Genomic DNA, 13,563 nt, shown 5'->3' with positions numbered 1-13,563 from the left:
CTATACTTACCTTTTGGGCATGTTTATAAACTCCACGATATGGGAGAAATTGGATTTTGTCACATTTTGTATGCTCCCATGCATGTTTGACAGAAATAAGTATCAAAAACTTTGTGTATTTCAGTACTCAATCACATTTCTAGGGAAAAACAACTAATTCTGCTTACTTACATTTCTGTGAGGAGATGGATGAAATCTGTTCTGCATCACTCATTTGGTACCAAAACAAAATTGGTACTAATACAGTTAAATGGTAACTATGTTTTGCCTTTTCAAAAAGCCCTACGCCCTTTGTACTAATTTCATAGGAAGTAAAATTTCTATATTCAGCTTCAGTTTAATTAGATTAATGCCTTAATGTTCAATTTAAGAGTGATTTTGGGAGATTTCAGACATGCTCAAATTAACTTGCATTTTGAAGGGGGGGAGGGGGAGATTAAGTGGAACTCGCACCAAAAGAAAAAGCAATAACTGACAAGCATAGTTTTTGTGCATGTGAGCATGTGTATTTTGCTTAACTAATCAATGTAAAGCGGTTTTTAGTATAAATTCTGATTTTTATCATATATCCCCATAGTACATTCCCCAAGCTTTCTTTAGAATATGCAAAGGATGACAAGTGTCAGTACTTCATACAACTAGATTTAATAAGTTATTACAGAAAAAATAAAGTCCAAACTACAAAGTTTAAGCAATAGCAGCATTGAGCTCCATGTTTAGTCACAGTACTGCAGTTCCATACAAGCATTAGTCCAAGCCAAAAAAGTAGAAGCCTTGTTAGGATTACTAGCAAAAACAATCCAAGAGAACATGTAATAAAAGATACAGTACATTTAAAATTAGTTAGCTGAAAAACAAGTACAGAGATCTTAGCTGTGAATACTCTAAAAGTTATGTCCATTATTTTGACAGCAAAATTACAAATACCTAATACTTTATACCCCAACAGAACTACATCCAGGAAAAAATAGCTGAAATAATTATCCCATATTAGCACCCTGGTTTTCTACTTGTTGCTAAATTTTGTTTCCATAGAAATTTAAATGTGCTAGAATTATATGATCATTATAGTTCCTGACCAGCTACCCATTTGGGGTATAGAGTAGTCACCAACATGACTATAAAACACTCTGTGGCATGATAGAACACTATAGCAGCTGAGATTGAGAAGTATGTCTGGTTTAAAAAAAAAAGAGCTGACATCATACAAACCAGTCTAAGAAGCAACTACATACAAGCCAGATTAAACAAAAAAAGAGACATTTGTACAAATCTGTGACTAATCTTTCACTCATATCTTGCAAGTAGAGATGTCACAATACTGAAATATTAACATGGGAGCTTCTCCCAGTTAAACGCTTTTTTAAAAAAAACTACTCTAAGAGAGAGTGAAATCAGCAAGTTATTTGCTAACAGCATATTTGCAATACAATTTATTTTACCCCATGCCTTGCTAGGAGGCTATAAAACACAAGCACGTAGGCAGAAATCTAAGCATAAACTTTGTACCACTCAAGAAATTCTTTTATTCCCCCCTTCAATCCTTAAACTCCTTTATATTTGCAATTTGTATATATTCCAACCAGTAGTACCTAATTTTAGTCTAAATTTTACCTCATTATTCTAGTGATCTAGTCTATACATTACTTATGGAACTGAATACACAGAGGATATACACAATGGCCCAACTCTGGACACATTTCTTTCTACAAGTTATAGGTGACCTCTATCACACCAGCATAAATTAGTTATGAAAGGTCATTAATAAACCAGTTGAAATAACTGATCTCTCCAGAGAAGGTCATTGTATGCCCTGTTTACGCAACACCAGTTTCAATCTGGATTGTTTTAGGCACCAGAGTAAAGAGTCACTGGCTCTGGGATGTGGGTTCTGCCAGGAGAATAAGGAAAGGGAAGGGTAGGTGAGCAGCAGTGAAGAGACGCTTTCATGGCAGCCACGGATGCTATATATGCAAGAGACTAAAAAGACAGACAAAAAAGAAACGCAAATAAAAACTGAAAAAGATGAAGGGGCCAAACAAATTGTCACATGTAGTGGTGATATGGGTTACTTCATTGCAACCAGAAAATGACATGCATTATTTTGCATTAACTATGTGGCTACCAATACTACATGGTAACTCCACTAGAAAAATTATGTAGTTACCTGTGTTAACATGTTACTTCTTCTAAGGCTGTTCCATGTCATCAATGAAAAATTATGAAAGAAGGGAAGTTATTCAGAAAGGAGACAAATAAATAAATAAAGATGGTGGCAGAACACATTGAAAGGGGATAGGGCAGATTTTAGGACATTCAACTGCAGACAGTGTTTGAAAGAAGAATTTAAATAAGTTCATGATAAAAAAGCAGTGGAGCATTATGCTGAACAGACAGGGTCATAAACCCATTATTTCAGTAGATTTTAGTTCATGATAATGGCAATAGCATTCATCGGCACTGGTGTTGTATAAATCTAGACAGTGAACTGGTACTGTGACATCCCTATTATTTCCCTAAATCACTTTGATAAAGGAAAAGGCTTTTCAAAATATCACATTTTTCTGCTTCATTCTGTCATTTTATTGCCCAATTATTCATTACATTTTCCAATCACTTTATATAACCATTTTCATCATTGCCACACTATTGTAAACCACATCAGCAAGTTAATACATAAAGCTTTGCATTTCAAAAACTAGACACTTTAGTAACAATATTACAAAGGTTTTAGCTTCAAAAATAACTGAAAATGAAAAAAATAAACTTTTAAAGAATTAGCATCATAAAATTAATTTATTCCAAGTAAAAATACAAAATAATATTAATGACATTGACCAGATATGAAAGTCTCTCCCAGAAATAACTATATTAATGGTTGAGAAAGCACTCCTTAAAGAAAATATGAAATAAAAATGAAAAATATGTAAATATGTTTAATTTTTTTCTTAGCAAAAAATCTTTCTAAAAATAACAATGAAAATTTGTCTCAGTACAAAGGCTACATTACTATTGAAAATATACCAGCATGAAGAAAAGGTACATATTTGACAGTAGAAAAATGATCTTAGTGAATCACGTCTAAAGTCTGCAATGAAAATAAATCTGCAATAAAGATTTATGCCTTTTTTCTTTTCATTTTTCTTTTTTATATACAAACAGTACAAACAGTATTGCACATAACAACAAATAGTCGAGGTTAGGTTAGCCTTCAAAAAAATCAACTAGTTCAAGTCTCACAACAGAAAAGGCCACAATAGGACCTGTTGTACCCAGGGGTTTCTTAATCAAGTTGCAGTTCAGAACACCTTATTTTAAAAAATATTTTTTTTGAAGGACCCTCTTAATAGAACATTAATAACTCAGGGGCACATTCATGTACAAAACAAAAGGGAGCATGTTATAATTTAATAAACTAAAAAAGTTCTCTTTTAAAAAATACAAACAGAAGAACTCTCACAATTCTGGTCAGTCGTGCATAATCACACTTGATTATAAATATACAAATTAAGGGAAAATATTTCTTCACCTTCTGTTCACAACTTTCAGCACCAAATGGAGTTTGTGTTTACACATTTTATTTACGACAACTTTGTTGTTTAGTTTTAAACCAACTTTATGCTGTACTGTACATCATCTGTCTGTCTCTCTCTCTGGGGTGTGTGTCTACATGAAAGAGGGGAATTTCTTCAAAAAGGTTTACTTATTTCACATAATTAGGTAGATTTCTGTAGGTTAGCTATGATCTTTAATATTACAGTTATAAAGCTTTAACGTCTTCATTTTCAAAAAATGCAAATAAGCATGAAAAAAATAAAGTTACCCATCTGTTAAATCATTTTCTTGCAGAATTAAATTAATATATATTTTTCTGAATAAACTTACTTAGAAAATATCATTTTCTTTCCTATATTTCAAAATTGAGGTATTGCAAAAGATCATGTCAGTCAGAAAGCATGCCTTTTTCTTTAAAAAAAAATCATTGGCCGACTGTTGAAAACTGTCTAGATACAAAAAGTAGTGCATAACAAAATGTCTTTTACAGATGAAACAAAAGACATCTGGGCTGGAAAACACAATATCACCAAAAAGCCCAGAAGTAACCTTGAAAGGGATAATTATAATAAGAATTTTAAACCAGTAAAAAACTATTTTTCTTTTTTCAAAAACAGAAAAGTTTCTTTCAAAGCCAATAATTGCAACTACACGTTGACAAAAAAAATCGTACTAAATTAGACACAAAACAAGGACATCACAACAAACAAAACCCAGAACATTTAAATCTACTGTGCGGTGTCATATCCAGTCAGATTGTCCCCAAAACTGCAAAACAAAGGAGGGAGGAGGGGAACAGTGTACACAGTCTCACAATCATAAGTACACCAAGTGTTTTTTTATCCTATTATCTACAGTCCTATAGGACATGCTAAATAAATGTCTACTGTGTTAGCAGGTCTTAATTGTATTCAAGCATCACAGGATACATCCAGGGATCAAAGAGTTAACGCCACACCCAGAAAGCAGACATCTCATATTAACTTGTGTGCAGACATTTCTTTAGAACCCCACCTTTTTCCTAACTTTCTTAAAAATGTGCCTAGTTTCTCAGTTTGACAGTCTATCTAAACAATAGTGTATGTAAGCTAGTATGAGCTCTTTGGTTCTCTGGACAAGGTCTGCAGCTACATAAATGGTGCAAGCATTAGGAGAGAGATTGTAACTAAGAGCTCATGTTTTTGTTTATATGCCTATTATAAACTGTGAAAAGTGTGTTAATGTTGGATATGAGGCTTTAACAGTTAAGTTTGATCACAGTACTAGACATAATCACTTTACTATATAAAATAAATTGCACAATATATAACAGAGCACCGCAAAGTACTTCATCTACCATCCACAAATTTGTTTTAAGGATATCCTACATCTACTTTTTATATTTGCTGTAATATAGGTCATTCTGTAATGGGCTGATCCTAATTTCAGAAGCATTACATTTACGGAGGCATGCCTTCCTCTAGTCAGTAATCATTTTTTCCTTTACTCAGTATTTTGTAGCTTACATAGATTCTTAATTTGTGCATTGTGGGCAGCTTTTATATTAGACATATATAAAATTTATTGCATGCAGCAACCTGATTAAGTAAACATGCAGTCAAAAATATTGACCTTCCTTGGAAGCTTTCTGTATGATATACTGATCTCCTTTCAGCAGCCATCACTATTTTTAATCACATATTCATTTTTTTTAAATTGATACCCTAGCCTGAATAGAGTATTATGGTATTAGTAATACCATTTTAATAGCAGCAAAAGCTATTGCAGCATACATTTACATAACACTAGGACCTAAAAAAAAAAAAAAACCCTCAGCAAAACAGAGAAAAAAAATCTGATCCAGCTTATGAGGTATCATCCTTACAAGTCAAAATGGAGAGCAATAAAGGCTTATTTTCTTTAAGGGTTATTCCTACCTCTAAATGACCCAAACTAATTGCTGAATTTCTGTTTAAGTTTTTGCTACATCTGCCACCTATTTGTGAGTATTACCTTTGGTAAGTCATCTGCTAGGGGCAAGTCTAAGTTTCTGAAAACAAGTGCATGCTCCAGTTCAAAAATAAAAATAATTATAATAAAAAATCTTCATCACATACACATCAACCCAGTGACGGCTGATGAGAATGGCAGTCTACGTAATGTCACTAGTGACAAGTCTTATGTAGGAAATTAAGGTACCAAGCAGATGTTTGTGTGAATCAAAGTGCAAAATCAGTACAGTTACACTCTGCCGGTTTGTATTATACTGGACACTGAGTTCAGTAATGTGACTGTAAATAATAATAATAATAGTAATAAAAAGACCCATATCTTCGTTAAAGTCGATGACAAATGCACAGATTTCCAGAATACTAAGCCCTGAGGCAGTGTTCTCTTCTTTTCCCCTCGATTTTATCTACTCCAGTACTTGCTGCTGGGTTTAAGCATAGGGTTCAGCTCCAGCGGAATGGAACATGGCGTGGCCGGTCACCTCCCTCCTTCACCAGTGGTTTGTGGAACTCTCGCCCAGCACGAGAGTGTATGCTTGCCCAGCAGTATTCACAGTAATACTGCAAACAGGTAACATTGGCACAGAAGAATGGAGCAAATTTTCCACCACAGCGAGTGCCCTGGCATTCATCACACATCTGATCATCCAACACATATGGCTTCACTTCCACCTGTAATGGGAAAAGAAAAATTACTATAGGAAAGGCAAATGCTTTACATAGTTCATTCAAATACTGGTTAAAGGAACAGTATTTTGATTTGTCCTTTTGAGATCTCATTAATGCCTTTCAAGTTATGCTGGTTGAACCTCCAAAAGGTTCTGTGGTTGAGATGCTTATTAAAACTCACTTTCGTGAAAATTTGGCAGGAAATCTCATGAAGTTTGTTTTGATAGCTTTCCATAATTCCTGCTTTCAACTAAGATGGAAATGTGTGAAACTACTGTGTGTGTGTGTCTCAGAATTTCTGCTTCTGGGTGCAAAAGCATCCAGGTGTGTGGATGCACATCAGAGTTAAGGAGCAGGAAAAAGTTAACTTCTATTTTTGAACCTCAGCTGTCTGAGTAAATTCTTGTACCAGATGGAAAGCAGGGATGATCAGACAAGTACAATTACCATAAAACAGAACACCAACAATAAAAGTCTAAATGCATTATCACAATTTGTACAATGTTTGGAAGAGTCACTATCTTAACTATTAACTCTAGAAAATTTCAAAAAATGGAAGTCTGAATGCACCCATGGTACTGCACCCAAAGGATGCCATGCTAACTGGTTCCAGTTTGCCATATACTTTAATAATCTCTGTGACCAAAAGGAATCAGGGACACTCTTGAGCAACAAAAGAATTAAAGGAGCAAGGCAGAAAGATATTTATTTCTCTATTATTTTGTAGGGTGCAAATGGGCTTTAACAGTTGACATCATCTGAGGGCCTTGAGCAGACTATCCTCTTGTAGAGGGTCTAGCTCCCATTGGCTGCGGTTCCTGACCAATGCGACCTGCGGAGTCAGCATTTGGGGCAGAGGCAGCATGCAGGAGCCAAACATGCCAGCCACTTCTGGCAGCCATGTGGAGTCAGGGCAGACAAGGAGCCTGCCTTAGCCCCACTGAGCTGCTGGCTGGACTTTTAGCAGCCTATTAAAATCTCCCGGATTGGTTTAAATAGCAACCGGGAGATTGATTCCAGTTCCAGGAGACTCCTGGCCAATCTGGGATGACTGACAACCCGAAGGGCAGACTGTAACTGTTCCTAACAACTTCTCTATGTTCAGTGTTTTGCAAGATATTGGTTCTCTCTCGTGCTGACCCCTGCTGCCCATCTTACTCATGGCAGTGCAGCATGAACTGCATCTACATGATGATCTAGCAGTTGTGGCATTTCAGTACATAGGAATCCCTTCCCAGCTGCTAGGTACATACCATGTAAGCATGGTAAAAGAAGCAGAGGGTGGAGGCGGAAGGAAGAGTGGAAAATAGAAACAAAACCACCAACAAAAGCCAACCACACAGTAATGAGGGTAATATATTCCCACTGTTCGATATAAGAACATATAGATTATTAGATAGATCTCGTTATTGAAAGTGACTTTCATGAGAACATGTAAGTGAGAAAACAATATAGTTTCTGTGTTAAAGAATTATCATCCCTTACAGGCAAAGGATACAAACAATTCATGGATCTATTTCTGCATTAGTGGGAAGATTCTGTTTTTACTTTATGACCAAATATTACATTTCACACAGTTTGAGATAAGTTATAAAAGCTTGGCTATTAAGAAAGTGACCATTTCAAAGCTGCATATACCCTAAATATCTTCCTGCTGATGGGTAACCTTGGATTATAGCCATAGTTATTACACATTACCATCAAGCTATTTACCTTGGGATTTAGCAATATATTTTGATCAAGAACTGGGGTGGAAAAGGAAGATTTATCTCAGCTCTGGTGAGTGCCAAAGTGGTTTAGCATACTGTCCTCTAATTTTGAATTTCATCATCATAGTATTCCCTGTACACATTTGCATGATTACTTTGATATAGCTTTGCTTTAAAAGGTTATTTTTTTAGTACCAAAAAGCCCTTTGGATTTATCTTAAATATGAACTCGTATATACTCGATCATAAGCTGGTTCATTTATAAACTGACACTCCCCCCCTGCCCCAGATGGATAAGTAAAATCCCCCTCCTTCCAGAAAAAGTTCTCTCTATACACACACAAGGCACTTAGTCCACTGTATACACGCACAAGGCACTAAAATCCAGCTCATTTTGAGAACTCTTACTTTTTGAAGTTTATTTTCAAATGTGTAGCTACAATAGACCACATTTATTGCACTAACAAGATTTTCCTTCAATTCCAGTGACGTAGAAAAACTCAGTTTGGATCAAGAAGCAAACTAAAACTACTGGACAATTTAAAAAGTAGCTTCACATCTTAAATGTTAACTTGGCATCATTGCTAAAAATACCGTTAAAATTATGGTCATTTTTCTCAGCCTTGCTACGCCCTATTTTCCCTCACAAAGCACTAAAGTAATATGTTTAAGTTAAATCTACAATGACTCAATGTCAAAGTAATTATATTCTGAGCCTAACATTTATATAGTGCATTTATGATAAAGGAGCATGAGTCAGATTTAACACTGAATTTTCCTTTCATTTGCAGACTAGAAGCTTTATATTTTATTCTTACTGTTGTACTTCAAAAGTTTACCTCCATGGTTACAATTTAAAAAACCTAAGTCGGAAATTATGCAGTATATAGTTGTAGCTCTGTTGGTTCCAGGATATTAGGGAGACAATGCGGATGAGGTAATATCTTTTATTGGACCAATTTCTGTTGGTGAGAGAGACAAGCTTTCAAGCTTAAACAGAGCTCTTCTTCAATTCCTTCTTCTTGAGCTCTGTGTAAGTTCAAAAGCTTGTTTTTCTTACCAACAGAAGTTGGTCCAATAAGAGATATTACCTCACCCCTCTTGTCTAAGTCAGAAATTGAAATTTAAGCTTTTCAGGTATTAGCTCTGTCAAGTTACACAGTACAGCAGAACCTCAAAGTTATGAACACCAGAGTTACAAACTGACCCATCAACCACACACCTCATTTGGAACCAGAAGTACGCAATCTGGCAGCAGCAGCAGACACGCGCGCGCACACACACACACACACACACAGTACAGTACAGTGTTAAATATAAACTAGTAAAAAATAAAGGGAAAGCAGCATTTTTCTGCTACATCGTAAAACTTCAAAGCTGTATTAAGTCAATGTTCAGTTGTAAACTTTTGAAAGAACAACCATAATGTTTTGTTCAGAGTTATGAACAACCTCCATTCCCCAGGTGTTCCTAACTCTGAGATTTTACAGTACAGTATAAATTTAAAATTATTACAGCACTAGCGTTTAATACCTTATATCTTCCAAAAAGTCTAAAATTGCTTATTCAATTAAACATACTGCAGTTTAAGAGCAACACATTCTTAAAATGAAAAACTAAAATTCCTGACTTATTTTATTTTTTTCAGTGTATAGATGTTGACGCCAAACAAAGCAGGAATTAGTACTTTGATTTACTGAAATACTTTGACAAGTATTTAAAAACCCAAAACCCATTTATTCATGAGAGTCAATTTCAACTTTTGAGGTTCAATCACTTTAGGATCTTATCATAAGCGTCACAGTTCATTAAGTAGCTTTCAGTAACCCTGGAAAATAAACCCAGGCTTCAACTGCTTTTCACTGAGAATGTAATCACCTTGATTTGAGTATCAGATATGAACAAAAGACAGCATAGGTATTTTTGTGGTGGATTACTATTCTCTGGCAATTACACAGTAGGATTTTCTACACTGTGTACTCATTTTGTAAAGTCTTATAGATTCACATATTCAAGAAGTCAAGACTCCTGTCAGATGCATTAAAAAAGAAACACAGCTCTTGTGGATGTATAGATTCTCATTTTTTGTGGTTAGATAAGTTTTACTGGACGATTAAGCATTTTCAACTAAATTCATCTGCCTTATGAAAAAGAAAAATAAGGCAACCATGCTGGAATAAACATGCAAGCTTTTTCTTCATTTCTAATCAGTTCGATCCCTGATGTAGACTAGAGTTCGAGGTTAAGTTAGAAAGATTTTTGTTTAAATCAATTCTGATAACATTGTTTTGGGATAATACTACCCATATATCTTCAGTATAATTTATTTATACATTGGGCAGAAGTCTGCTAGGCATTTGAAAGAACAAATAAAAACACATGGTCCCTGTCATTAAGAGGTTATAATTCAGTTATAAAGGCACAAGAGAGTTTAACATGTAATATAAATGAGGGAAAAGGGAGGACAAGTATTACAGTAATAAATTCATATGGTTACTCAAGTATGTCTGTACACACCTAAATTGCTCTGTTACATTAACAGGAAGCTTATTTTTGTCAAACATATAGTAAGTTACGGGTTGGTTTTGTTTTTTGGGATGGATGGGTGTAAACCACTGGGGTGATAGAAAGTGGGTGATAAGGAGCAAAGTCATGGTGAGGAGTGCTGGGTTACGATAGGCACAGACAAGATGAGAGAAAAGGGTAGAAAATGTATGTTTTTGACTGTTTAATATATTTGTTTGCTGAAGTTATGCAGGTTCATCATTTAAGAAATGATTAGGAAAAAAAAGAATATCTTTCCCATTAGGCCACTATGTGCATATCTCAGAAATAACCAGAGAGAAATGCAGACCTAAATTCTGATGCATGTACACATTCAAACAGTGACACTCCTACAGCTTCTATATTGATGTGAAATTATTAAGGGTATGGCCACACTTGCAGCTGTACAGCGCTGCCACGGGAGCACTCCCGTGGCAGCGCTTTGAAGTGCGAGTGTGATCACAGTGCCAGCGCAGGGCCAGCTCCAGGCACCAGCATTCCAAGCTGATGCTTGGGGCGGCATTTGCAAGGGGCGGCAGTCCCTGTTGTTTTGCCCCCAAGCAGCGCAACGAATTGCCGCCGCGGGTGGCGAAAGCAGTCCGTGTGCCATTAGGGCGGCTCACGGGTTTCTGTGGCAGCAGCAATTCGGCAGCAGCAGGTTCTACGTTTAGCTGTCCAGGGCGGCTTCAGCTAAACATAGAAGCTGCCGCCGAATTGCTGCCGCCACAGAAATGCGCTTGCCGCCCTAAGGGCACATGGACTGCCCCGCCGCCCGAGGCGGCAATTCGATGCGTTGCTTGGAGCAGCGAAAACTGTACAGCTGGCCCTGTGCCAGCGCTGGGAGAGAGCTCTCCCAGTGCTGCAGGTACTCCACCTCCCCGTGGGGATTAGCTTACAGCACTGGGAGCCGCGCTCCCAGCGCTGGGGCACTGTTTACACTGGCGCTTTACAGCGCTGTAACTTGCTGCGCTTAGGGGGGTGTTTTTTCACAGCCCTGAGCGAGAAAGTTGCAGCGCTGTAAAGCGCCAGTGTACCCAAGGCCTAAATTGCATCAGCAGATACAAATGTTCTGTTTATATTTTATGAGTACTTGTCCAAATGCTGTAAGTGAAAGCTGGAGCATTTGTTCTCTTCTGGGACAAACGGTACCATAAACATGCTTACTTATAACAACTATGAAAATGAAATCAAACTTCAATCATGTCAAAGTTTCTGTCGTCTCAAATTTCTTTGAAAGAAGAAACAAGATTTAATTTTAAGAACAAGGGTGACTGAAAGACTGCCCCGTCTGCCCGTATCCACCTGTTGTCTCTAGTCTTCTACCTTAGGGCTTGTCTACATGAACACTTTTTGTTTGTTCACGGCAAGCTAAGGATCTGAATCTATCCTGGACTAGTCTGCTACATACTGTCCCTTTGGACCTTGCTGAGGTGCTTTAACAGTTTGTGAGAGTGTTTCAAAGATCAAAGCACACTAACAAACTGTTAATGCACCTCAGCAAGGTCCAAAGAGACACTTAGCATGTAGCATGCTAGTGCTGGATAGATTCACACCCCAGTGTGTGAATGTTGGTGTAGACAGGCCCTTAGATTGTAACCTCTTTGGGGAGGGACTGTCTTTTTGTCCTGTTTGAACAGCACGTAGCACAATGATGCCTTGGTCCATGACTAGGGCTCCTAGGCACTACAGATATTAACAACTATTAATAATAAATTATTTTGATAACGTGACTGATCTCCCAGGAATGTCCTCTGAGTCCTGTTTGCAAACCTTAATAAATCAGCCATGCACTCTAGGGTTGAATTCAAGACTAATTTAATAGGAAATCAGGGGGAAAGAGAGGTAACAATTTCTTCTCTATTTTTTGATGGTATACAGCCTCTACAGTGTCATTTAGAAAGTAGGATATTTTTGAATAGTTTTAAATATATTAAATAAAGCTAAACAAGTACGTATGTTTTTTCTTATAAAAAAATTTTGTTCTAGCTGCATAGTTGTCATTCTCAGACAACTTTATGAATCAGTAAAAATAAGACTGCAATAGCTATGCTTAAATATGTCAGCTTTCAGGTATAAAAGTAAAATATTCAAGAAATATTAAATATTAAGTTAAACAGAAGATAAAGTTATGCAAAGGCAACTTGGTAATTCAAAGAAGCGTAAATTTTACTCTGATTTATCTTGTTCACCTTCTAAACATTAATTTTATTCTTTGAAGTAAAGTTATCTTAGTGAATTACATTGCACTACTATCTGGAATAGCTATAACTTTTTTTGTTGTTGAGAAGTTAGATTGTACTAGTAGTACTTCCTGTAACAAGTTGGTGCAGAGTGCCATCCTACATGTCAAACTCACTACTGCTAGTGTTAGGAACTTTGTGTAAAACAATACTCTATGGACTTTGGTTTTCTTATTGTTCTTGGTGTCTCTCTGATCAGAGGTCAAAATAGAAAAAAAATTTGAGGTAATCTCCCAAACTCCATCCATATCTGCCCACTCATTACCAGAATGAGATGCCACCCATAGTAAGTTGTGCAAATCTTCATAATATGATCTCTCTCCTTCCTTGCATGCTTTGGTCAGTAGTATAATAATTTTAATTATGATGTATGAGTTATGCAATAATTAAGGAATCTGAATATTATTACTAGGTTTTAGAACTAACATTTAAAGGTTGTGAACATGGGCAGTCTGCACCTTCTCTTAAGCACAATTCTTTTAGGGAATCTGCAGAATTAGGGATATAACTATTTGGTTACCCTAAAAAAAAAAAAAAAAGGCAAACTGAACAGTATTTTCACAATTATGCAAGGTAGAGGCAATATTTAAATAGAAGCTCAGATTCTGGAGCAGCCAACAGGGAGAAGTATTGGCTTGTGGAACTGATGTGAGCTGGCCCCATTTGGCAGCTGTATCTTTAAGTTTCATAATAATAAAATAAAATAATAAAAATAGTAATGTGTTTTAAATGGGTGTTATTAATCAGTGACGGGAAAAATTCAAAGGATTCCAAAACTTGGTTACAAATCAGAGGTTTAAAATCTAATCTGAACCACTTTGGTCTGTGACTCTTGCCATAAAAGTCTTTCTGGTAAGA

General features: G+C 36.3%; 1 protein-coding gene across 7 annotated transcripts in view; it reads right to left on the bottom strand.

Moving 5' to 3' along the window:
• Positions 1–626: 626 nt before the first annotated feature.
• Positions 627–13,563, bottom strand: part of CPEB3 (cytoplasmic polyadenylation element binding protein 3) — a 185,309-nt gene continuing 172,372 nt past the window's right edge. For all 7 annotated transcript variants that reach the window (XM_050959428.1, XM_050959432.1, XM_050959433.1 and 4 more), the window contains one exon: positions 627–6,215. In XM_050959428.1, the coding sequence (XP_050815385.1) occupies positions 5,988–6,215 (228 nt within the window). In that variant the 3' untranslated portion in view covers positions 627–5,987. The remainder of the gene's footprint in view (positions 6,216–13,563) is intronic.

Source organism: Gopherus flavomarginatus, chromosome 6, assembly GCF_025201925.1.
Source record: "Gopherus flavomarginatus isolate rGopFla2 chromosome 6, rGopFla2.mat.asm, whole genome shotgun sequence".
NCBI lineage: Eukaryota > Metazoa > Chordata > Testudines > Testudinidae > Gopherus > Gopherus flavomarginatus.
Note: the sequence above shows the minus strand (reverse complement) of the source record. Positions and strands in the feature narration are given on the sequence as shown.